Source organism: Dasypus novemcinctus, chromosome 7, assembly GCF_030445035.2.
Source record: "Dasypus novemcinctus isolate mDasNov1 chromosome 7, mDasNov1.1.hap2, whole genome shotgun sequence".
Classification (NCBI taxonomy): Eukaryota; Metazoa; Chordata; class Mammalia; order Cingulata; family Dasypodidae; genus Dasypus; species Dasypus novemcinctus.
In genome coordinates this window covers 47,674,758-47,701,893 of record NC_080679.1, presented here as the reverse complement: position 1 = coordinate 47,701,893, position 27,136 = coordinate 47,674,758, and the positions used below count along the sequence as shown (strand labels likewise).

Below are 27,136 nucleotides of genomic sequence, written 5' to 3'. Positions count from 1 at the left end.
ATGAGTATATTAGTTCTTCTGTTAGTCTGAATGCTCCTTGAGGTCAGGGATTGTCTTACATTTTTGGGGGGGAGGAGGGGTTGTTTCTTCTTCTTGTTTCTAACATTTTATTAGGGGAATTTTTTTTTAGGTGCTGGGGGCCAGGGATTCAACCTGGGACCTCACCTCATATGGGAAGCCAGGACTCAACCACTGAGCCACATCGGCTTCTGTGAATTGGTTTTATCATTCGTTTGCTTGTTGTTTGTTTTTGCTTTTGTTTTTCAGGAGGCACCAGACTGAACCCAGGACCTCCATTGTAGGAGACAGGTGTTCAACTGCTTACCATATCTGCTCAGTTAGGGGGAGTTTTGAACACACACCAAAACAGACAAATCAGTAATATGTACCACCAAGGATTCATCACCTACCTCCAACTATCAATCCATTAAGTCATGGTCAATCCTGTCCCATCACACCATATCTTCTTAACCCTCTTAATATTTGGAAGTAAATCTTAGATATATGTCGTTTAAATACATGTTATTTAAATTTTGATGCATGCCATTTAGGTATTTTGCATTATATGTTTTTTAATCTCCCATGTACCTAGCACAAAGCCTTGTACACATTAGGAAATAGATTTTGAATAAATGAATAAGAATGGGTTAGGAAAAGAAGAAAGATTAGGCACCCTGACCTACACCCAAAATTATAAATTTTTTTAACCTTTAATAAAATGTGTTAATCTTTATGTTTCTCGAGTGGAGGAGGAGCCAAAGCTCACAGTTATCGGGAATCCTTATGTAGAGTGTAATGTTTAAGGGCTTCTTTACCTGTTCATCTTGACATGTAATTACTCCGTAACTAGGGAGCGCTGGTATGTTCCAAGAAATTAAGATACATGCCAAAGACTATCAGATTAGCAAGAAGGTATCCATCTTTATGGGTGCATCTTAAGGAAATCTTTTAGGGGCAATCGATGGCACAAACTGAAGGCTAAGTGTTATCCGCTCACTGGGAACTGGATATTGCATTGGAAGGACTTGACCCTGCTATTTCTTTTTAGTTTATACTTTCTATTGCCGGTTTCCTAAACTTTCTATAGCTCCCTTATAGCAGTTTATTTCCCACTTTTCTCTTCATTATTTTCCTGAGAATGCGTACATTCTCTCGGGGGATTTGCTCAGAGTACTTAATGAAGCATAATACATTTTAGCTGAAGTGTGTGCTTGCTTCAGATGTATTACACCCAAATATATAGGCAGTGTAGTTTACAAAAATATGAGTGAAACAAAAGCAAGAATAAAAAAAACTCAAATTGAATATCTTCCTTAGTATGCATTAAAGGACTTGGACAAGAATATTCTTAGTTGCATTATTTATAATAGCTAAAACAGAAAATGACCCAGCAACAAACTGGATAAATGGAAGTAATGAAAAATAATAAAACAAGGCTACATAGTACAGTGTGGATGAATTTTAATAGACATAATGTTAAGTGAAAGTCTATATTGTGTTATTCCATTTACATCAGGTTTAAGCAGGCAAAACAAACCTGTGGAGCCAGAAGTCATTATAGTGGTGACATTTGTGGGGATATGGTTGATGACTGGTGGAGCATGAGGGAGAATTTTGGGCTGCTGGAAATGGTCTATGTGCTATGCAAATAGAATTTTGTCTCTTTCATTGGGTGACAGACCTGACAGATTGAGGAAGGAGTAATAGATGCATAACGTTTTTTACTATACAAAACATTTGTTTCTCTGCCTCATGAGATAATCATCGATAAATTGAAAATTTGGTCAAGATGATCACCTAGTCAGATGCATTGGTGTTGGGGACATTTTCTGGAGAAATTATCATTACTATCCTTCAAGGATCATGATTAATGGATTTTGTAAGGGCTCAGTGTTGGAATATGTGTTAAAGTTCCAAATTACCTTAGTATGGCATGAGGAGTTAAAAATGAAAATCAGCAAATATTTATTTGCAAGGGAGTATGTGAAAGTATAAAAGAGCCTGCATAAATAGAAGAAACATTTAATACAATATAAATAAATCCAGGGCTGAATGTAATTTTAAAAAAATCAGGGTAAAAGCAACTCTGATACAATACTGAAATCATATAATAATGGCATTTTCATATAAGAGATGATTCTACCTTATATCAGATCCAGTAGAGTTATTTTCAGGCACTGTGAACAGAGCTGGCCTTAGACAAAGTTGTGCTATTGGCAACATTTGATACTGGTGTTTTTTCTTCTCCTTTTCTTTTTCAGCACAGGATGGCATAGTGTAAAAACATGAACTTTGGAGTTAGACAACCTTCAGTTCAAATCTTGCTTCTATCTCAAGCAGGCTGTTTGATCTTGGGCAAGTAATCACTTTGATACCCAGTTTTCTCATACTTGAAAGGGGGGCTCTTCCTAACCTAGATATTTAAAAGGCAGATCATATCTATCTTTATATTGGTGCATCAGTTAGGATTTGATTTAGCTACATATATCAGAAAACCAAAAATATCAGTAAATACACAAAAATTTGTTCTACTTAAAAGAAGCCCAGAGATAGGCAGTCCAGCACTGGTATTTTTGCTCCGTGAAATAACCAACAGTTTAGGCACCATTTCAGCTCTTTTATCTGCTGTTCTTAGCATGTGACTTCCACCCTCAAAGTCATCTCATGCTACCACCATCCACTAAAGTACTGTCTGAGAATCTTGGATCTATTAATCAATCCTTTCTTTTCCTTACAGCCCGTAGCCAAATGATCAAGTCCCATAGCTCTAGAATATATCCCAAAATCTAAACTTTCTCTTTGTCTCCACTATTAAATCCATAATTTAAATCACCATCATCTCTAATCTGGAACATTTCAGTTACCTTCTAGCTGGTCTCTCTGCTTCTTGTTTTGTCTCCTTAAAGATCATTGTCTTGCTATTGTATAGCAAATAGAATTGTTTTTTCCAACAATACCTGAGATCATATCATTCCCCTAAAGTCTTCCAATAGCTTTCCATTGCAATAAGATAAATTTTACCTCCTTGTCTTGACCTACAGTGGTTTGGCCCTGTCTCTTTAAACTCATCTTGTATGCCTCACCTTTGGTCCTTATACTCCAACCACCTTTATGTCCCTTGAACAACCAACTGTGTGCTACCTCAGATCTTTGCCCTGAACACTCTGCCCCATCTTTGTATAGTTAGCTCTTTTCCCTGCAGTTTGAGTTTCAGCTCAAATATACCTCCTTGAGATATGACTTCACTGACCACCATGGCTAAAGTATTTCTTCCTTATCTCATATCTAAGCCATCCTCTGTCCCACTATCTAATTATTTCTAATTAGTGCTTGACATAGGGCTTCACCCCACTTCTCTAGATGAAATTTGGTCATGTGCTAAACTAATGACGTGAAAGAGGCACTTTCATACACTGTCAGTCATGAATTGGTTGATTAAAATCTTTTTGGAAGGCAATTCCATAGCATCTATCAGAGCTAAAAAACTTCATGAGAACAATGATTGTAGCCCCAGAAGGAGGAGTTCAGTCACTTGTTAAAAGAATGGTGATTTTGATCCAGTTTTCTCCCCCTCCTTTCTTTCTCCTTGGCTTTCATCTGTATTTAACCTCTTTTCTACTAAGATGTTAACACACTTCTTTTAAAGTCAAATTCCTTAAACTGCTATATTCTAATACCTGGGGCAAGGCCTCAGGATAAATACAGCACATGTTCATTTTATTTGAAGGTTAAGTTGTGAGAAAACTCTTTTCTATGAGGACCCCAGGGAAGGGAGCTCATTATTAGTATTGATACTGGTAATAGGTGGAAAAGTTTGGTGGTTATTTGCATTTTAACAGAGAATTCTTCAATCCATCTTGAAGTTTTATTAAGGAACTGCAACTTGCTGGGTTTATCACAGGGTAGTAAGTTCTGAGACAATAAGTCTTCCTTTAAATGTTTATTTTTTACAGTTTGTGAAATGTTTTAACATACATTATTTTCTCTAATTGGGTCTTCACATCAACCAAGTTTAATATAAGCATGGAAGCTGCCTGCCTACCCGTAAATTACCACTAGGCATATGAAGGATTAAACAGTTAAAACAGGACTAAATTTTAAAAATGGAATATAAATCCCCTTCCCAAACCAGACTCCTGAATTTTCAGTTCCCTTCTCTATAGGGGAATTTCTTGGGTATCTTTTCAGAAATATTTTAAGCACATGCCAGCTGAGATGTGAATATGTGATCTCCTTATATTCTTTTTCATATACAAATGCAGAGTATACTAAAATGCTATTCTTTTTTTAAAAAAAGTAACATATAACTCTGCCTTTTATATTGGGCTATAGTTTTCCACTATATGGAGGTATATAGAATTTGTTTAATTACTCCCTGATGGGGGGACATTTGGATTGTTTTCAGTATTTTGCTGTAATAGTCAACATTCTTAGGGGTATCCTTACGTGATGAACATTTTTTTCTTTGCCCACAAAAATAAAGTAAATTCCTAGGAGTGGAATTGCTGTGTCAAAAGCTGTATACTTTTAGTTCTGCTAAATACTGTAATATTGCCCTCCAAAGAGGTTTTAATCAATGCATTCTCCACTGATGGCATATGAGGGTGCTTCTTTCCCTCTACATGATCGATTCAGCACATGACCAGTTTTTGTTTTTTTTTTAGTTCTTTAATATGATGGAAAAAAATCTTTTGAGTGAGTGAATATTTCTCACAAATGTTTCAAAGCTATTTGCATTGAATTTTTAGTAAACTCTAGCTAATTTTCTCTCTTAATTTTCTTTTGCGTTGTTGGTCTTTTTTTAATTTATAAGAACTCATTATATATTAAAGTTAGGAAATTAGCTCTTTTTTTTTTATCATATGTGTTTGAAATATTTGTTCCCAGTTTATTGGTTATGGTGTTTATAGGCAACCATTTACTTTAAATTAAATGAAAGTGGGCTTAATTTGAATTATTAAGAATTTATGGGGGCAAATGACTTAGAGAGAAATCAAGAGATTCAGAGTAAAAGGTTCTGGTGTTTTCTAGCCTTCTGACCTTGGACAGTCATTTAATGTCAGAGAGCTTTAGTTTCCTCAACTATTGAGTACGACTAATTAAAATACTTTCTCACAGACTCATTGTGAAGATTTGGTGACACCATGCAGGTGAATTTGCTTTATAAACAATATTTAAGTGAATATTAGTTTTATTAATGATTTGATAACTGAGGTAGCTTGTATGTTGGAATAGAATACTTTGGGATTTTGGAATTTCTGCCTTCAGTATTTTCTTGGAAGACAAAACTAATGATCATTATATTTCAGATGTTTAGCTCTTTGCATGATTCCTGCTAATTCCATAATTAAGAAGACAAGTTTCTTTCTCATCATGGGACTAGGGAAAAAGTATGGTTTAATGATTCTGATGAGCAATAAAGGATGAAACTAATATTGAAAAATGTAATGCATAAAATGGTATAATTTATATTTTCTTTGCTTTTTCAAAATTCCAGTGGAAAATCTGCTAAAATGCAATTCCATTTGTTGCTTTTTATAGATATAAAAATACAGTGCCTTCAGATTTGGGTGTGTGTGGAGAAAATATGTAGAATTAGAGCTTTAAAAATTTTTTATCTGGAAAGAACCTTAAACAACATCTGTCCAATGCCTGTTTTTACAGATAAGGAAGTGAGAAATTCCATGAGGCAAAGTAACTAGCTGGAGTCATGTGGCTATTGCAGAAAAAAAAGGAAAAACCCTTCAGTCCCCTCTCCCATTTTAGGGTTCCCTTCGCCATCCTGTTATATCTCAGATGCATAGGTGGCAGGCAACATGTTTGGGATTTGCTATATTCCTTCTAAACTTGTCGAAAGAGTATCTGTGTTTTTTTAACCTAGGGAATAATAAGTTGCAGTTAAAGTTTACTTTTTTGAAATAAGAGATTATTTTTAGTCAGGTTAAAAAAGCAAGCTTTAAAGTACTTAAATTTATATGACATTTTCATATTCTAGCAAGTCTTTTAGGATTTTTTTTTGTATTTACTTTCAGTTTTCATGTAGTGAGGACATTTTAGGAGAACCCACGTGGGAAATGTACTTAGGCTGTAACTATAAATGTTCATTTTCATTGTTGTTGTTGGCATTATTGAAGTAGACATGGACACATTTGAAGCTCTCAAAATTAATCCAAACTATAATAAAATCCTACCGGTTACTAAACATTTTTTCCTATTTATTTTCCTTGCAAATCCCAGTTTTATTTTTGTTTTAGGTTGAATGTTGAAATACCAGTTTAATTGACTTATTCTTCCATTGTTGGAAGTGTGATTTTAACTTAAGTTATTTTTCTTTGAACTGTCTTGATTTCATGTAAGATATTACTTGAAAATGAATTTTGCTTGTGTGCTTTTCTTATATTGGAAGAAAAAAGACTGAAGGCATTTCTCCACCCTCCCCATGCCCACTTTTCCTGGCAGAAGCAGTGCTCCAATTTGGTGATAGTAACCAAAAGTCTTTGACATCAGCTGGTACATCCAGTTTTGGCTTCATGCTAAATAGAGTAAAACATAGTGTTTAACAACTTCTACTTGGATAGTGAGCATTCTGAAAAGTGAGAAGAGCCAACAGGAGAAGTGAAACAAAGTTGGAGGCTAATTTTCACAACTGAAAAAATTGACAGCAGAGTTACTTTATGCTGAGGTTAACTGCTATTGCCAAGATTAAGCCTAATGTTTTTATTAGAACCTAAAATTTTTATTAGATATTTAAGAACATGTAAATATTTTTTTAAATCCCAGACAATAAGAGGAATAGTAGTAAGAGCCAGTTGCTAAGGGCTACCCATTTCCTATTTTCTTTCTTCCACTTAGCAACCAATTCACCAAACTTTAGATCATTGCCAACCTTTGGAAATCTCTGGCCCTGGAAGCAGAATAACTGAACCCATCATTTACCATAACATTCATTGCATATTTAAGATAAGAATAGCTTTAAAATTTATAAAAATTATATATGCTTACTGTAAAAATTCAGGTAATAAAAAAATTAATTTCATATATAATCCTACCATCCAGAGATAACTGCTGTTAACATTTTGGCATTATACTTATGTTTTCAACTTGTTTTTACCCACTGTCTATGTCCTGAGTATCCTGCCGATCAATAAATAGTTAATGTGATCATTTACAGTGAATGTTTAATATTCCATTGTATGCCTGTATTGTAATTAATTTAGGTTGTCTCTAATGGAGTTTTACGTTGTTTTAATTTCTTTTGCCTAGTATATATGATGCTGCAATAAATCAACAAGTATTGAACACTTTATCTACTAGGCAATGTGCTAGATATTGGGGGATACAAAGATACATAGCACACATTTACTATAGTCCATGGGCTCGTAGGGGAAATAGAGATGGAAGCTTTAATTACAATTCTGTGTGGGGTAGACAACAACAGAGCTACATACAGGGGCATAGTGTTGGCACTAAGATTGAAGTGACCCTTCTGCTTTGAGGCACCATGAGAAACTTGACCAAGGCTGAGAGACTTAATATCAGTCTTAAAGGATGGGTGATTGTTTCCCAAAAATCACCTGGATGAGATGGTTAAGATTACTCCTTCCCATTTCCATGTACTAGAAAATATAATTCAGAATGTTAAGGATGGGGTCCCAGGTGGTTCTGTTACCGGGGTCTGCTCTCTGCACTTTGATAAACACAGGCATTTGGTGGGGTGAGGTTGGAATACCAAATTGGAAAAAGGGGGTTGCTGCCAGATGATTGAGGATCTTGACTATCAAACTAAGGGCTATAGACTTTGTTAGTTGATGAGAAGTCATCAAAGCTTTGCGTATCATTATTAGAACTATGTTTTAGGTATTCTAATCCAACAGGAAGACTATCATGGAAGTGTTTTCCCAACCTCTTGTGCAGAGGTAATCAACTCTTCTTGGTTTGCTAGTTATTTTTAAAAATAACAAATCATAACTAAGTGCCGATGGGGCCGGGATAAAGTTCTATAAATAAGTGCTTCTCAAACTTTAACGTGCCTATGGAACTCACCTGGGATCTTGTTAAAATACTGATTCTTATTCAGTAAGTCTGGGGTGGGAATTGAGAGTCTGCTTTTCTAACAAGCTCACGGATGCTGTCAATGGCACTAATCTGTACCCTACTAGGATACATGATGTGGAGGGTTTTCCATTAAATGAGAATTTCCTTTCTATTCTTTATATATGAGATGTGAGTGGGTCCTGCAATCATAGAACTTTGCAGTGTGTCGTGATAATACTCCCAATGAAATTATATTACAGTTGACCACTTTCTCTATGCAAACAACATGTTTACTCATGATTTACTGTGTGAAATGGGGAACCAACCATTATATATTTCAAGCCAATTTCAAGTTAAATCTTAAGCCTTGTCAAAGAATTGGAAAATTCTGTTGAGTAGGACTTACTTTCACAGAATAAGAGGTTTGAAGTTGGCTAACTGCATTGTGTCACAAAACCAGTATTATTTATTGATACAGTTGTCCCTTCATCAAATTTCTTGATCAAAAGAAAACAACAGATGGATTAAAAAGTAGGATTTAGAATATTCAATTTATTTTGCCTCTTTTTAAAAAAATACCAATTCCACTACACTTAACCTTGTCTCGTAGTGGTCTTGGAGCCCTTCTGGTGTATAGAGGTGCAAAGATAGTATAAATATCCTATAAGGGAGAACAATTAAAAACTCAATAAGTAGTACCTTGTTTAGTGTTTCTAGTGGGTTGAATGGTGTTCCCCTAAAATTCGTGTCTACTTGGACCTCAGAATGTGACCTTATTAGGAATAAGATCTTTGCAGATGTAATTAGTTAAAGATCTTGACATGAAATCGTCCTAGATTTAGAGTGGGCCCTAAATCCAATGACTGATATCTTTATAAGAAGGGAGGATACAGAGAAATATACAGAGAAGAGACACATACAGAGGCAGAGATTTGACCTGACCCGCAGATCAGTCGAACCAAGACCTGAGGGAGGGAGCGGCAATGAAAGGGACAAGAGACACAAAGAATGGAGACAAGGCAGGATTCTGATCAAGTCTCCTTTATTGAGGGGCCATCAGGGGTATTTATAGCCAGGGATGAAGGAGGTGGTACATACTGACGACAGCGCAGTGTCGGTAAATGATTGGGTGACTAGATTTCAAATTTCGCGCCATACGCATGCGCAGATGGTTGTTTAGTAACGTCCACGGAAAGACTTTCATGCTCTTTAGGGAGTGCCCAATTGGAGCCCGGGGGAGTGGCGTGAGAATAGAAACTTAATTACTTTAGCGAGGGTGGGGAAATAGAAACTTAACTAGGTTAGGTGTATTTCAGGAGATGGCTGCAACTGATACTGGCGCCAAAAGCAGCCTCCCACAGAGATTGGAGTTATGCGGCCACAAGTCTAGGAGTACCTGGGGCCAAGAGAAGCTGGAAAAGGCAAAGGAAGTATTCTTTCCCAGAACCCTCAGAAAGCATAGTTTAACAAACACCTTGGTTTCAGACCTGTAGCCTCCAAAACTGTGACAGAATAATTTCTGTTGGTTTAAGCCACCCAGTTTGTGGTACTTTGTTATGGTAGCCCTAGGAAACTTATATAGTATTCTTCAGTAAATTCAGTGCTATAGGGTTTGGGGATGGGAGGGGTGGTGGTGGTGGTGGGAGAGGTGGAAACTAAATATGTGAGAGTATAAAATGCTGTATAACTAAATTCGTGTGGCACATTAAGGCTTATTTGCTTAGGTCCTTTACTTGACCCTCATAGCAATCATGTGAGGTAGGCAGGGCAGGCATCATTATCCCCATATTACAAATATGAGAAGACTGAGACTCAAAACTGAAATGATTTGCCCAAGTTCAAAAGCAAGTTGGTCAAGGATTGTAGAAAGATAGCAGAGTAGGAAACTCCAGAATCAGGCCCTCTACCAGAACAATTACTAAACAGGAAGGCACTGTTGCATCAATGATTTCAAAACACCTGAGTCCAGTAGAACACAGTACATCATCCAGGGAAGAGGGGGAGGAAGAAGATGGTAAATTATGGTAAATAACAGTGAACTGGTCGCTCCATGTGGCACTCATTGGCACCCATAACTACTCTCACAGCAGGCCACAGTTGGGTCTGGCCCACAGCACAGCTTGCTGGTGCCAAAAAGAGATATAAAAATCCACTTCCCCAAGGTCTGGGGTGGGCATGGGTTAATCACTGATCACAGTTTTTGATTAGCGACTTTGGTTCACAGGGTCCCCTGCTCTGAGGGTGGTCATTGTTCCAACCTGCCCCAGGCAAAGATTGTGGTGGAGAAAACTTAAAGACTCTTTGCTTCCTTACAAAAATGGAATAGCAAATTGGCAAAAGAAAATCCTGCATTATCAGTGGTGACTTAAAATATAAATGGATTAAATTATCCATTTAAAAGCCCAACTATAGACTGTTTACAAGAAACTCACCTTAATTTCAAAGGTTGAAAGTGAAAGGGTGGAAAAACATGCCATGCAAGTAGTAATCAAAAGAGAGCTGGGGTGGCTATAGGAATATCAGATAAAAATAGATTATAAGTCAAAAACAGTTACAAGGGACAAAGTCATACACTGATAAAGGGTCAATTCAACAAGAAGATGTATCAATGATAAATATATATGCTCCTAATAGCAGAACTCCAAAATATATGAAGCATATTTGATGGGAGAAATTGACAGTTCTACAATGCAACTATGAGATTTGAAGCACGAAGATAAAAGTCAAGGAGTGCAAGTATGGCACAGCAAAAATTCCGAAAGAGCCCAGGTCACTGAGCAGCAGAACCAACAATTGCCAACCTTCAGGTTTCCAGTTATATGAAAATATTATGTTTAAGCCACTTTTAGCAAGTTTTCTGTTGTTTGAAGTTGAGCATTTCCCTAACAGATAGTGTCCAGTGTAGGTACTCACTTACTCATGCTTCACATCTCATAGATGCAAGATGGCTACCCCGGCTTCAGGCAGAAAGGCAATAAAGTATATGTGTGGTTGGGGTGAGGGATGCCAGCTTCAGCTGTCCCTTTTGTTAGGAAAGAAAAACAGCTGCTCAGAAATTCTTTCAGCTGATTTCTGTTAAATTCTGTTAAATAAATGTAAAAAAGGGAGAGTAGGCACATCTCCCTTTCTCAAACCCCTCCAATGCAAAGGAGGCAGGAAAGTGAATAGCTTTGTCAAACTTGCAAGTAGAGGTAGGTAAGGGAGAAAGATAGCTGCCAATGAGAGTTGTGTCAGCCAACCTACCGTGTCTGTCACAATCTTAAGTATAATTCTATTTGGAGCAAATAGCACTGGTTAAACTTCAAGAGAGTATCCTGTACATTCCTGCCATAGTATGAATTTTGTGATCATTGCTTCTGAGTGCTAGGCTTTTTTCTGATCACCTCCTAAGAAAGTCAAATTTAAATAACCCCCATTTCATTTATTGGAATGAGTTGTTTTGGGAGGCTGGATTTGGGATTTTTTTTTTTTTAAGTTATTTGTCAACATATCTAGTTCATGAGATTATTTGTGAAATAGTTATGTATTTACTTTATCATCCTTTGTGAACATTTACTTGACGCATGCTTACAAATTAGTAAAAATAAGAATTATAGTGTAGCCTCTTGTCTGTAAGAATTATTGTATAGGATCAGGAGGCTAGCTTAAATAGTGTATGTTTACCTGGAGTTGAGTGATTTTATGAAGAAGCATGGGCCTATTTGTGAAGCTACCTTGAGTTGTAGTATAGTGATGACATGCACTACTTTTTCCAGATTAGTAGAATAGGATGAGAAGTTTTGGGGTCAGATGGATTTATGTTATAATCCTGGATCACCTCATTAACCACAGTCTCCTCATCAAAGTGTGAGAATTCATGGAATCACACATGTGACTGACTGACAGCACCACAGAACTGGTGTTAGAGAAGACATTCACTGCATTTTTGTTCCCCCTTTTCTATATAGTTCTTTGCTTCCCTTACAAAACATTGGCTTGTTGAACTTGGAAACAGTTTATTTCTTACATAAAAAGGGAAGTAATTTAGAAATTTTGGCCCATTGAACTTCCCTTCTGATTAAATAAATAGCAGCCCTATCTAATGAAAGAAAGGCAAGTAGCCAATCAAATTTTCATAAATTATCACTGTGGAGAAAGGATATGCTCTAGTCAGCATAAAAGTGCTACCTCAAATTTGAACCCACTGTCATCTCCCCGTTTCCTCCTTTCCTCTTCATCCCACCCCAATAAGTGATCTTGAGACGGAGAAAATAAAAAAGCCATTCTACAATCATTTTAAAAGAAAATCACTAAATTGGAAGTATGCATCTAAAACAAGGATATAGATAAAATTGAAGAGAAGTCGTTTCAATTTTTCTTTTTGTTGCATGTTTTCCAAATACATGCAACCAAATTTTCATATGTAGAAAATATGTATTTATATATTATATATATAAAATATATAATTCTTAATGAAGTCAATGAAGGCTACTTTCAAAGGAAGTCATAAAATATAATTAAAAACTATCACCACTTTGGTTTGCTAGTTCCAATAAGAAATGCATATAATTTCATTACATCTACTTTAAACAGTATACTTTGAAAAAAATTTTCTTTTGTTGCACAAATTTGGTAAGCAACCAAGAAGTACATCAGTAATGGGTTGGTTCTCACCATACAAAGGCCACATGTATTTAGTGGAAGCAAAGTTTGGAACTTGCCAGTTTGTTGCAGAATGATCATGGGAAACAAAATTAATATGTGAAATATGGGCCTTGAGTGAGAAGGCTTGAGGAAGAATGAAACAGTTAGTGAAGTTCTAAGGTGTGGTGGTTTTAAGGTTTACTGGAACCATACCCTGCAGTTCCTGTTGAACTGATCATCTTTTTTTTTTTTTTCTCTGTATTTTTAAAAAAAATGTTACATTAAAAAAATTTGAGGTCCCCATATACCCCCCACTCCCCTCATTCCACTCCTCCCACATCAACAACTTCTTTCATCATCATGGGACATTCATTGCATTTGGTGAATACATTATGGAGCACCGCTGCATCACATGGATAATGGTTTATATTGTAGTCTACACTCTCTCCCAGTCCACCCAGTGGGCCATGGCAGGACACACAATGTCCAGCATCTGTCCCTGCAGTACTATCCAGGACAACTCCAAGTCCTGAAAATGCCCCCACATCATATCTCTTCTTCCTGCTCCCTACCCTCAGCAGCTACCATGGCCACTTTCTCCACATCAATGCTACAATTTCTTCCATTATTAATCACAGTAGTTCCATAGTAGAATATCAGTAAGTCTACTCTAACCCATATTCTATTCCTCCATCCTGTGGACCCTGGGATGTTTATGTCCACTCCACCTCTATATTGAGAGGGGGCTTAGATTCCACATGGATGATGGATGCAATTCTCCTGCTTGCAGTTGTAGGCATTCTTGGCTCTCTGGTGTGATGGTTGACCTTCTTCACCTCTCTGTTAGCTGGCCTGGGTAAGTCCAATTTACCAAAATGTAGGAGTTACAAGTCTGCTGTGACTCAGGGCCTGGCTGTCACATGGACAGTCCAGAGATTCAGGGCTCCTAAGTATACACCATCCCTAGTGCCAACCACAGGTCTGGTAAAAGTAACAGAAGAGGCACGTGTAGAAAGGTCACATCTGAGTCCAACTCCATCACACTCAGGAACACAAACTCCAAAGTAGGAGCAACTGACATGGCACTGAACTCCAGAGCCACCTGCCATGACCATAGAACCTGTGGGTCTCTGTAACCCTCAGGAGAACCAGTACCCGGGCTTGTATCTACTTTGGCTGTCTTTGGGACCCTGCTGAGATGTGCATAAGCACGACCCCTCTGATGACCTCCTGACTATTTTTTTGAGACTCATAGCCATATAAACTCATTTGTCCTTCCATTTCCCCCTTTTACTCAAGGTCAAAAAGCAGTTTTTAACACCTGATATTACATGTAGGCTGAGATATTCTGCTGGTCAGAGTTGACCCTTTTATTCAAGTTCTTTTTCTAGTTATATCATCAGGTGGTGCTTGGTAGTAATCCCTTGGTGCCAGGGAGCTCATCCCTCAGAGTCATGTCCCACACTGGGAGGAAGGTAATGGATTACATGCTGAATTTGGCTTAGAAAGTGGCCACATTTGAGCAATGTGGAGACTCTCAGGAGGTAACTTTTAGGCACCCTGCAGCTCTAGGCCTAGTTCATATTTCAGGCGCATAGGCTTATAAGCAAAGTCATCAGTATCAAGGGCTCATTGTTGGACCATCCTTCTTTATTGGTCTTTGCCATTGCACTTGGGGGACTGTTGTTGTTCCATTGGGGACTGTGATAGAGCTCCCTGACTAGGAACTCAGCACTCCCTCAGTTGTTTTTAACTCTAACCACTATGAAAATATCCAAACATTTTTATGTACCCTGTATATATGCCCTGGAGAACCCCCTCCCTGAATTGATCATCTTTTGGTGATACTGTCATGTAATGAGGTCTTTTCTGGTAATTGCTATCCTCCTTTAAAAATTATCTATTACACTTTGTTTTATAGACAGAAATGCATTTTTCAAGTGGCTAATTGAGATTAGAATTGTAATTCTGAGGAACAGAAGGAAGTGAAGTAAGCCTTATATAATCCAAACCTATCACTTTGACCTAGTTGGACCAGACTTTCATTGAGCTAATGGAAGCCGATTGTAATTATAAACTATATACTCTTTAGTAGGGAGATTTGTATTCTACTCTTACACCTAGTTTTAAATTATTGGCAGGAATTATTGTATCAATATATACCAAATTAATGTAAGCATGGAATATACTCTAAAAATTCTTAAATCATTTGTTTTTTAAACTTTTCAAACATCAAACATATGCAAAAATAAAGACTAGAATAAAAATAAATAAAGATAATCATATTGCAAATCCCCATGTATCCAACTCCCAGCTTCAATAATTCACAGCTCATTGCCAAGCTTGTTTCATCTTTTCTTCATTCACTACCAATATTCCCCAATCTGGATTATTTTTAAGCAAATCATTTCATTCATAAATATTTCAGCATGTGACTTAACAAAATAAAGACTATTCCCTAATCTTGAGTAGTTTGAAACGACTTTTTATATGGGTGATGTGTAAAATGTAAGAATGTATTTAATAGCTGTCTACTTACAAGACTATTTTCTATAACCTTTCTCCTTTGCTGATTAAGGTTTTGTGTTCTTTGTTCTCATGTACTTTAGTTAAAATATTAAAACACCATCAAGTTTGTTTTTGTTAAGTAAGTGACATTTTTCCAGATGAACTTTTTTTGTGTCCACAGAGTGTTGGTCTCTGTTTTACATGGAAGTATTATCTCTAAGAACCCTTTCACATTACCTCTGATGACTCAAAAGATAAATGGAGTTGAATTTGCTGAATACAGCATTTTAATTGGGACACCAAAATTTTGCTGCCTCAAGGGTGGCAGATCACTTGCAAAAACCAATGATGCTAGGGCTTCCCGGGATGGCAGACAATTTCTATAGACATAAAAAGAAGTTAGCTTGGCTGCTATTGATTGGATGAGGGTTTGTCTATCTTATAGGGATGGTTTAGGGCAGGTGGGCTTTATTTTGTATTGGGTCAAACATAGTTGATTGACTTTCTGTGTCAGCTACTTTGATGGGAATTTAAAATTTCATAAGACATCAAGAGGAAACGCAAGAGGGAGTTCACAAAGGTAGTAGGGCATGGATTTTGGACTCTGAGAGGATCTCCAGGGCTTTCTCTATATAAATTTATCAACTCTCAGACTACCTCTACTGCCTTGAAACCACCCCCTGTATTTTAGAGCAAATGGAAAGAAGATAAAATCTTAAATTTAAGATTTGGGGTTTAAGACAGAATTGGCATTTTCATTTGGAAAACTATATGCTGCTTTTGGTATTTTCTGGTTAAGCTGCAAACTATAGTTGAGCATTATCATAACCAGACTAATTGGACAGAACTATGACCTCTTTTTGTTACTGTTAACTCTCTTGAATGTAATATCTAGTTGGATTTGATTTGACCTGGATGGATTTGCAGATTAATGTACCTGGACATACATTTTAATTAAGTTTTATTTTTATAGAAGAGAATGGAAGCAGTATAGATTAGTTTATGGTTCAGAGTGTGGCTTCAGGGGGCAAAGTGCCAGTGTTTGAGTTCTTGTTCCACCAATTAATAGCCACATAACCTTGGCTATCACATAACTCTCAAAGTCTGTAATATTGGGATGATAAGGGTGCATATCTCTTATTTTTATGTGTGGGGGGAGGGTTATGGATTAAATAAGATAATGAATCTTAAGTTCCTGGCACATAGAGTGTTCACCAAATATTAGCTAAAAACAAACAAGAATTGTCATTCATTTGGGCTTAAGTTCAATAAAGATGTTTCTTTATTATTGAACATTTAAAAAATGCTGTAATTATTTGTGTAGTGGCCTAAAATATAAGGATTATTTGTTTTTGGGTATTCAAGAGTCATAAGTTTAAAAGTGTTGAGGCATGTATTACAAGGTTTGATAGCTACTAAATATTCTATAAGAGAAATTTTATGTACTTTAGACCTGTGATCACTCAGCTGTAGTTTTGCCTATCCAATAGTAGCTTCAGGAAGTATGTGATGGTAGATGAAGCTGAACTTCTTTGTCACCTCAGAAGTGGCCCTAGTTTATCTTAAATCCCATTTAGATTCATGATTGTGAATTCATTTAAGCAGTTTTTAAACATGTTCATAATTTCAGTTTGTGCCATATGTTTTAGTAATGAGTTCAACAGGTTCACCATCTCTGTGTAGAACAACCAAGCACTGTCACTAAAAAAAGCCTTTGTCCACTTTCAGGAGATAAAGCTTTGTTGTTGTGTTCTTGTATTTGCTCCCTTGGGGACTGGGCCCTGCTGGGCTATTTCCAGTCCACAGGGCTTGATGTCCTGTCCTGAACCCCAATCCTATAGTTGAGTTGAATTTCAGGTCTTGGCTGACCCTGTGAGTCCTTGGGACCTTCTAGCCTTATCTCTGCCATGTGACCGTTTGCCATGCCTCAGGGCATGGATAAATCAGAGGACAGAGGTACACACTGAAACGTGGAAGCAAGTATTGAAATGGAAATTGAAGAAACTTCTACCTGCTTCATGAAGTTGCCAGATTCCATTCCTGAGCCCTGTGAACATATAGCTTATCCCTCTTTAAGTGTAGTTTGCTTTATTTTTGTCACGTTGGCATTTCACACTCCAGCGATGCTTAGTGTGTCATTTGCAGAATTTGAAACGTCAGATTACTCAGTCTCTTCTAGTCCATTTATAAAATGTACAGTGAGGCTGCTCTTGGCATAATTCCCAAGAGAACCCTAATGTTTTGCTCTGTTCATCCCTAACTTTGTTTTGAAGTTAGTTTTGTGTTCCTGATAGGACTTTACCTCTAATATCTATAATTTCTTAAAATAGTATTTTGTGCATGTGTGTGTATAGGAAGGATTCCTTGTTTCTTCATTCACTCAAACAGCCTGGACTCAAGTCTGATAAGCTATTGTACACTACACCATAAAGCATTCAGCACATCACCTGCCATTTTGTAAATATTCTCAAAATATTACTAGTTTTGTTATTGTTATCATCACACCAGCTTATTTTCTCTTTGACCAACATAGTACAGCTCATTTCTGCCTCCTTTTTCTCATATACTTCTGCTACTTTGGTGAAACAGCATCAGCAGATATCTCCAGTGACCTTCTGCCAAATGTAAAGGATTCTTTGGTCTTGCTGTTATTTCATGATCTGTAATATTTGTTAATTGTTAATTATTCTTTTCCTTAAACTTTCTCTTCCCTTGAATAAATAGTCTAATACCACATTTTCTCTTTATTCCCTTTTTTTTTTTAAAGATTTATTTATCCCCCCCCACCCCCCGTTGTCTGTTCTCTGTGTCTTTTTGCTGCGTTGTCTTCTTTGTCCACTTCTGTTGTTGTCGGCGGCATGGGAATCTGCGTTTCTTTTTGTTGTGTCATCTTGTTGTGTCAGCTCTCCATGTGTGCGGTCCCATTCTTGGGCAGGCTGCACTTTCTTTTGCACTGGGTGGCTCTCCCTATGGGGCGCACTTCTTGCGTGTGGGTCTCCCCTACGTAGGGACACTCCTACGTGGCATGACACTCCTTGCGTGCATAAGCACTGCGCATAGGCCAGCTCCACACGGGTCAAGGAGGCCCGGGGTTTGAACTGTGGACCTTCCATGTGGTAGATGGATGCTCTAACCACTGGGCCAAGTCCGCTTCCCCACATTTTCTCTTGATTCCCTTCCTGACTTTCTGACTGTTCTCTTTACCTTTTGGTTTCATTTCTTCAGTCTGCCCTTTAAATTATCCCCTAGAGTTCTGTCTGTTCTTTTTTTTTTTTTTTTTTTTTTTTTTTTTTTTTTTTTTTTTATTTTCATTATGTAGTCTTTATTTTAGACGAACATTATTGTAAAAAAAAGTTCACCTGGAATAAAATCCATTGTTATTTAAAAAACACAGCATCGGAATCAGTACACAGTTAATGAATTGGCCTAAACAAGTGTAACTACATGACAGTTCCACTTTATCTGCAGGAGCTTTTTACAATAAGCCATTGAGCAAAAAAAAAATATGCTTAAACACACACAGTAAGATAATTCAATGAAAAAACTAAATATTTTTCCTTAGGGGCATGATTTTACTCATGGTATTTTGCATTTAAGGAACTGTAGTTTCAGCTGCAAACAAAATAAAACCCAACTGTAAAAGGTCACAGGAATGAACTACAATAATTAAATTCACTTTAAAAACAAAAAGGTAAGACAGGAAATATAATAAAATCAGTTCTTGGCAATAAGAAATGCGATGTGGCACACGCATTTCAAGAAATGAAGTAATATCTGAAAATATCTCTAAAATAATTACTAATTTTCATTTCTGTACATTTCAGTCAATTTTTTTCAGTGAACATGACACCCAATGATTTTATTAGTCTAAAAAAAAGACTGCTTCTACTGCAAAACTGTGCTAGAATTTAAAATATTATTAGCCTATCCTGTCCATCTATGTCCCTCTAGATCAAAGGATTTCATTTTTAGACACTTTTTTTTTCTTCTTTGGATATAACAAGAAGGAAAAAGAAATGTCCTTTCTGTTAAAAAAATTTCTAAAAAAACTTGTTTACAGAATTGAGTGCTTAAAATCTAAGATAAGAAAACCAACATAATGAAATGCACTTTAAAATTTTTAAGCTTAGAAGCTCATCTTTAAAGATTAAGAACTAAATTTATAAAGGAATCTAAATCATGAACTAGGAAAAAATGTCTGCTTAAATGTATCACTTGCTGATCACAGGAAAAATTTTATAAGCCTTAATACAGATTCTCAGCATTCAGAACCTGTAAAATGGAGTTATAATCTCCTACTTTAAAACTTCTGCAAAATTTTATCTATATTGCACAGCTAAATTTATTAATAGAGACAGGGAAAGAATATTTTTTCCACTATTGGATATGACATGTATATTCTATTCTAAACTAAAATACCTCCTATCTTTCCCAATGATGACTTTAGTTCAAAACAAAACATATATAGATTTTGCAGGATGCTTAAAGTTTGGCTCACTGTTTCTCTACCAGATATTAGAATACTAGTTAGCTAAATGAGGTATAATTAAAAAATAGTCCTTCAAAGTAAAGAGTATAGTCTTCTGAAAATTTACAACAAAGACTGCACAAAATGTTTATGTAAATAGTAAGAAACCCTGCAGCACCTACTAACTGATACGCAGGTTAGATTACTTTTATCATAATCTGTCTGAAGTAAAATATAGCTAAAATAAGTTCCCAGTGAAACATTTTACAGTCAACTGATTTACATACTACTTAGTTACAGCACATTTTCATTGAATGATAACTCTCAGACTCTATTTGAGAAGGTCTAGTCCAATCATTGTCAAAAATTAGCACACTAATAATAAAGTGCAGCCACTGAACCACTAATACTGCTGCAAAAATCTTCATGTACCTTATCCATAAGACCACAAAAATGTTCACATAAAACTAGAATTCTTCAGTTTCAGCAGGGAACAGACAATTATCTGTCACTAAATTCATCTACAAATAGAAAAAATAATGTACTATATGTACATTATTAAGCAAAGTGGAATATTTATTGGGTCATTTTACCATGCAGAAAGTGAATTTCCTATGGTCTTAGCTCAAATTATATACAATTTAGCAAAGCTAAATGTAAGAAAATAGCAATGACATTTTATTTCTATATAACAGAGCATTTACCCCTAATCTGCTGCTACTTCAAAGAGCACTATTAGACTCATTTAACTTTTACAGGCTCTTTCAAAGGGAAGTTCATGGAGACTAGTTATTAACCTATCTCACACAAAAGAAGAGAGAAGAAATGTAACAAAAGCAAAGAATTTTGTTTTAAAAAAAAAAAAGCTAACCACAGGATATGTCAGTTTTGGTTTGCAAACAACCCCTGAGATATAAACCAAGTATTAAGACACCAAAAAGTCAGAGGTAAATTACTAAGAGAATTACATTCATACATGGTGTCATAACACTTGCCTTTTAGAAAGTACCTTGTTACCATCCAGAAAGCTGAACTGCTTGGATCTTTTTCATAAAATTAGTGAATACAGGATGTTTCTAACAAATCATTTTTTATTCTTCAAAAATGTATCTAATTCGAAATGGTAGACTTACGATCAACTTTCAATCAGGGAATTATCAATTATATTGGGACAGCAACAGGTGCCTTTAAGACAACAAGCAACTACAAAAAAAAAATCAGGAAGCTGAAATTTATCAACAGTAAATTTAGTGCATTCATCAAAAATAGCTCTGGTACACTTGTTGCCACTAAATTGTTCATAAATTTTCAAAGTAAGAAAGTTTGGTCAAAGCATTCTACAACATATCTTAATTTGAAGCAGAATTTTCTATGGTAACAAGTAATCCATTCCTCCATTTCCTATTCTTAATTATCAGGCATGATGGTAATCTTGTAAAGCAAAATAGGCATACTAGGAAAAATAATTATTATCAGAATCACTTCTCTATCACCTCTTTCTTATTCCCTTCCTTATTATGATGCTGAAGGCTTGTATAACAGCAATGACATAATGATATGAATTTGGCACATAAATTAGCACTAAATACCTTTTATTTTCTTCTGTGATGGTTTCAACTACTATAAAAGGTATACTAGTACCAGTGTTCAATGAGAAAGGCAGATAAACTTTTGGTTGGCTTTGGCCCAAATGACTGGACCAAGTTCTCTTACAACAAACCTGAACAAATGGAACTGTTTCACATATTCAACAACAATGGCTTTAAAAACTGAAACCTTGCTAAAATTTTTCTCTAGTTTAAAGGCAAGAGTTTTCCAAGAGGCTACACTAGGTTTAATTATTCTTATAAAATAACCCCACCCCAATAAAAACAGAACCAAAAATTGTTTACACCATAACCAAGAGCTATCTCTATTAAATCTATTTCAACAAGTTAAACTCTCTCCCTCTAGGTAAACTTTCTGCAAACTAAAATCTAACTCTAACTCTTGTTAACCGTTACAAATAGGAATTATGTTAAGAATTGAGTCTTACAACCAAACCAACAGGCTTAGGGGTGAACCTAAGGAAAAAAAAGATTAAGTATCCTGATGTGACAAAACTACAATAAGATGCTGAAATAAAATCCAAATGGTACATCTCTCTGCTTATATAAAATTCTAGCTCAAGAAAAATCACAATTTAGAAATAGAGAAAAATTAGAAATGTCCGAATATGTTATGTTTTAGATAACTGAATAATTACAATAGGTTTCAGATGGGAAATCACAGTAAATATAAACCCCAGGAAAAGTGAGATTAAGGTGCTTTCCAAATGCAGTTTCTATAGATTAGGCAAAGGTAAGCAATTTAACAAGTGATTCTTTGAGCTACCCAGACACTCTGTGGCAAAAGAAGTAGGAAATGAAGCAAAGCTCTAAGCAATCAGAAGAAATAGGGAATTGTGGCCTCTGATTAACAGATGAGCATTTTTATGAATTTTAAAAACAAATTTTATCAGAATTTTAATGATTCTTATTTATGAAAATCACAGATCAGAGAGAGCCCTTAAATACATGCTACCAATGCAATAACATTTGGCCATGATTACCAGACCAAATGTCCTTTAATTTCAGTATATCAACTTCTGCTCTAAAGGTTCTACTCTTATTTAAACATCCTCAAATGTTTAAATCTAGTCTTTCATAAGACAAAAACTATGCAAATACAAGTCTAAGATTGTGTTGAAACATGAAATACAAAAATTGATGTGCAAAGTGAAAAGAAAGATAGCAGCTTCTGCAACAGATAGTAAAACAAAGAAAAAACAAGTTAAGTCCGGTATGTGTCTCCACTTCATTGCTTCCATGTTTGAAAAAAGGAGCCTGTTATTTTGCTAGGCTGAGAGACAGGAATCCACTTGGTATTTTGTGTCTAGAGGTCTAGGTTCAGCAGTGCTCTCAGCAGCAGCTGGGTGGTATGATTCTGAGGCTGGGTGACCTGTGCTTTCAGAGAAGCAGGAAAGGGTCCTCGCAGTGTGCTGTAGTCTCTTAGAAAGAGTTCATCAGAGTAGTGAACAACGGAAGAAACTGGTCTTCTTTGATCGATTTTCTGTTATTTTCACTGGTCCACCTGCTCCTGATGAATTGCTGTCATTCATTTTTCGGTTGAGTTTTGTCATTATATCTCGTGCAAGTGTAAAAAATGCCTCTTCTACATTTGTACTGGATTTTGCACTTGTCTCCAAGAATTTAATCCCGTAGTCAATTGCTAACTTCTCCCCTCTTTCTTTTGATACTTGTCTTTTGTCATTCATATCACATTTGTTACCCAGGATCATTCTTTCAACATCTGAAGAGGCATGCTCTTCAATGTTTCTTATCCAATTTTTAATATTGTCAAAGGATTTTTCATTTGTGATGTCATAGACCAGCATAATTCCCATGGCTCCTCTATAGTATGCTGTTGTAATTGTTCGGAATCTTTCCTGACCCGCGGTGTCCCATATCTGAAGCTTAATTTTCTTTCCATCTAATTCTATCGTTCTGATTTTAAAATCAATTCCGATGGTGGAGATGAAGGTGGTGTTGAAGGCGTCCTCGGAGAAGCGGAAGAGGAGGCAAGTCTTGCCCACCCCCGAGTCGCCGATCAGCAGCAGCTTGAACAGATAATCGTACGTCTTCGCCATCTTCTCGCTCCGGCCCTCTGACCGGAGACCGAGAGAAGCTTCCTGTCTGTTCTTGATCCATTTTGTTTCTCTCTTACTTTTCTTAGAATTATAAACTGGTACCCTGCACATCAGGCTTTTGCTTTTTTTTTTTTTTTATTGGCCTGACCAGGATTTCAAAAAAGTTCTTTAATGAGTTATCAATTTTTAAAAAATTGAGAAATTTCATATAACAATTTGAATTTTACTTTCTCTTGGAAAAAAATTGGAAGATCATGGTACTCTGGATCCTCGTTTCCTCAGGGTCATAATGGGTTGCCTGGAGAAGGGCAGCTTTCTTTAGATGGTGCATGTACCCACCAAGGCTGCTCCACCTGTCAGAGTTCCCTACCTAGCTCCCTGTAAGCAGTTGGATTTGTGATCTTTATTCTGTGTTCTTCCTGAAAGATTTTGTTCATTCCATTAGATTCTAGTATGAATTACATGCTTATGAGGCTAACATATTTTTCTGCACACCTGATGTTATATGGGCATCACAGATTCAGTCTGTTCAAAACTGAACTCATTACACCTTTTTTGTGTGTGTGTTTGCCAGCTTTGTTAATAGAATGCTATATTCTGAGCAACCCAAGCCAGAAAGGGAGGAATGAGAAGTCTATGGTAGAACCCATGCCACCTAATTTGGATGACATTTCCACCACATCTTGCTCTCCATGGCTTCCAGGGTCTTTTTATTATCTCCACCCCTTACCTAAGACAGCTAAATCTCTGGCACACTTCTTATTTTAAATGTCAACTTATTTGTTTTGACTACACTTTAGTAAGCTTCAGCTTACATTTGATTCCTTTAAGAAACATTTATTGAGTTTCTAGTAAACAAATCAGGTTCTGTTTTGTAAGAACTGGGGTTAGAATGATGAACAAAGCAGAGTCTCTGCTCTCAGGGAGCATACATTCTAGTGGAGGAGAAAAGCACTACATAAGCAAGTATAATGCTAGTAGTGAGAAGTACAATGAAGAATTCTTAGACACAAATTATGCTATTTATATGCATTTGGGTTGTCATTTCATTTATTTGGACAGACTAAGACCAAGAATAATAATAAGAATTCGGAGGTACTGAATTATTACACAAAGTTCTATATTTCACATCAAGGATGGTTTAGAGCCAGTATCTGGTTTTGCCCATCTGAAGTATCTGAATACCTACTAGTACTCAACAATAATTGCTTCAAGGGGATAGTGTAATTTAGATTATTTTGCATTTTATATGACAATTTAATTTGGGAAAGTAATTTTAAAAATTAGTAGAACATTTATGAACCTTAATGAATTTAACCTTCAGCTGGTGTAATCTGTTGGATTTTAGTATTTCCTCACCATCCTTGGTTATTCCTTGACCACACCAAGCAATTTCCTGCCTCAAGGCCATGGCACGTAAATTCTTTCCTACAGAAATATTCTTCTTCTAGATTGTTGTAGTCTGCTCCCTAACTTCACTCATCATGTTCACCATTCTAAAATACTGGTCCCCCCCTAGCACTTTCTGGGCCCTTATCCTGCTTCAGTTTTTCATCATAGCACTTAACACCTTCTGACATACATGTATTTATTATTTGTCTTTCTGACAAAACATAAGCTCTCTGAGAATAGGAATTTGTGAGTTTTGATCATTGCTGTATATCTAGTACCTAGAAGAGTGCATGGCATATAATAAATGGTCAATAAATATTCATTGAATGAATAAATCAATGCAAAAGAGTTAACTGATTTGTCAGAGGATATGTTTTAGAATGTATTAAATAGGACAGGTAAATTTGTAAGTTTAGGTGAAATGAAGCTAAAGTTCATGATTGCTTTCATAAACCTCATGATGATTAACATTAAATGGATGGACTATTGAAAAAAATAAAATAAATCTTAGTTGGGAGAATTAAGAAATGAATAAGAAAAGGGAATTTAATGTTACTTGAATGCATTGTCGAAAAGCTTAAGTATTCGGAAAGATTTAATTTGAGTACAGAAGATACTGTGGCTCTCACCAGTTCATGAAAGAAATACAGTACTTAGAACCTAGGATCACAGTCTAACTTAGCCCTGGGGTAAATCCCTAAGAATCTGTGCAAGATAAATTGAGCAATTGACTTATTACAGTTTTTATCACTACTTCTTAGACTCCTATTCTCTTCTTGTAAGCTATGTTTTACCCAATCAATATTTATTAATTGTTTACGAAGTGATAGAGCTGTCAGAGGTAATTTTTTCCAAAGTAAGAAAAAAGTCTTGATTTCTAACAATCAGTGAAACCTAAAGACTTTACTGGAGGGTGCTTGCTAGAAGGTGCAAGAGAGAGTAGACTGAAGAGAAGATTCTGTCCCTGCCCCCAATGTCTATGTCTACAATGATTTTTTTTCAAACTTGGTAAACATTTTTTTAAAAACCATTGTTGCCAGATTCTCTCTTATTTAAGTTCACTAGCTAGGATTTTTGAAAAAATTCTCTAAATTAGAGAAGTGGAAAGATGGACGAGGCATTTTACATTGAGAAGTGATTTATTTTGGGGTTGAATCTGTGACAAGCAGGTAATTGACTAAATAATAAAGATATGTGTTTCTAAAGTATGCCCCTTCTCTCTTTTCATGACAGGAACTACAGAAAAAAGAAGTTAAGTTTTTACTAATCAGGGTCTAGAAACACATATGAGGAGAGATTTTTCAGTCTATTTTATTCATCATTACTCAACACAGATCGAATGTTTATTAGGTGAAAGGCATTATCAGGCACACAGAATTGAGTAAGAAATATAATAATCTGGCAGAAAGGATAAAGCAAGTATACAATTTCTGCAATACAGGTGATTAATATAAGAAATGAATTAAATAAAAGCTGATGAGGTGCACAATTCATAGGGATCACTCCTAGTCAAGATTTAGAAATGCAGGGGGTAGGAAGTGACATTTCTTTTGGCTCTTGAATAAAATTTTCTTATGAAGCAGAATGGCAATTCAACATAAGCAGAGATATAGAGGTAGAAAATCCAGAAGAAACAGAAGGGAATGAAGTCAAGACCAGAGTGGAAACCTTAGCTTTGATAAGAAGGAAGCATACTTCAAGTTAGAGAGAAAAACAAAGACCTAGAGGATGAAAATTCAGGGCAATCTGAGATGGAGAGGTGGAGGAGATCCTTTCATATCCTCAAACTCATTAGATTAGGGGGCAAGAAAGGAGGAGGAAAGATATTAATTATCTTGAGATCACTTATTATAAGAACTTTGTTTCAGAGATGTTTAAGTCCTGAGAGGTTAAGTGCAGTGTCCAAGGTGACAGTTTGATAGAACAAAATAAGACCCAGGTCCCTTGACTTCTACTCCAATGTTTTTTCTGTTTCTTTCTTGGCAAATGTAAAAATCCCCCAAAGACCTGAATACCCAAAATAGGTTTCTAAGTTAAGTACTTCTCATCAAATAAGTAACTTTGATCTGTGAACAAGCTATTTCAGCTATAAAATAAATCAGATAAACTCTTATAAACATCTCTTTTTTGAGGGACAAAAGGTGATTTATTGCTTTTGATAGAAAGAACCTAACAGAAACACTGTAGGCATCAAACAAGGACAGGGTCCTGGCTGTGGCTCAAGAGACATTGAACCCCCTCTTCTTTACTACCACACTGTTTTTGTGGGCTTGGCACCCAGCTTTCCTGGTACAGCCAATAATGGGAACTCTGGGTCTGCTGCTCATGTGTATATAAATATATGCCCTGAAATAGATAGTTCCAACCAACCTCAGTTTCAGATAGCTTCATGAGTTTTACAGACTGGAATTTAGATCCTCAAAATGACCTCTGATCATTCAGGC

The 27,136-nt window shown here is 36.1% G+C and overlaps 2 protein-coding genes across 6 annotated transcripts in view; one reads left to right on the top strand and one right to left on the bottom strand.

Moving 5' to 3' along the window:
• PLCL1 (phospholipase C like 1 (inactive)) overlaps window positions 1-27,136 on the top strand; it is a 355,116-nt gene that overhangs the window by 75,097 nt on the left and 252,883 nt on the right. The window lies entirely within an intron of this gene.
• LOC101413003 (ras-related protein Rab-8B) lies at window positions 18,428-23,337 on the bottom strand. Its single transcript, XM_012529023.4, has one exon. The coding sequence runs from the start codon at window positions 23,298-23,300 to the stop codon at window positions 22,677-22,679; it is 624 nt and encodes a 207-aa protein (XP_012384477.1). The 5' UTR covers window positions 23,301-23,337; the 3' UTR covers window positions 18,428-22,676.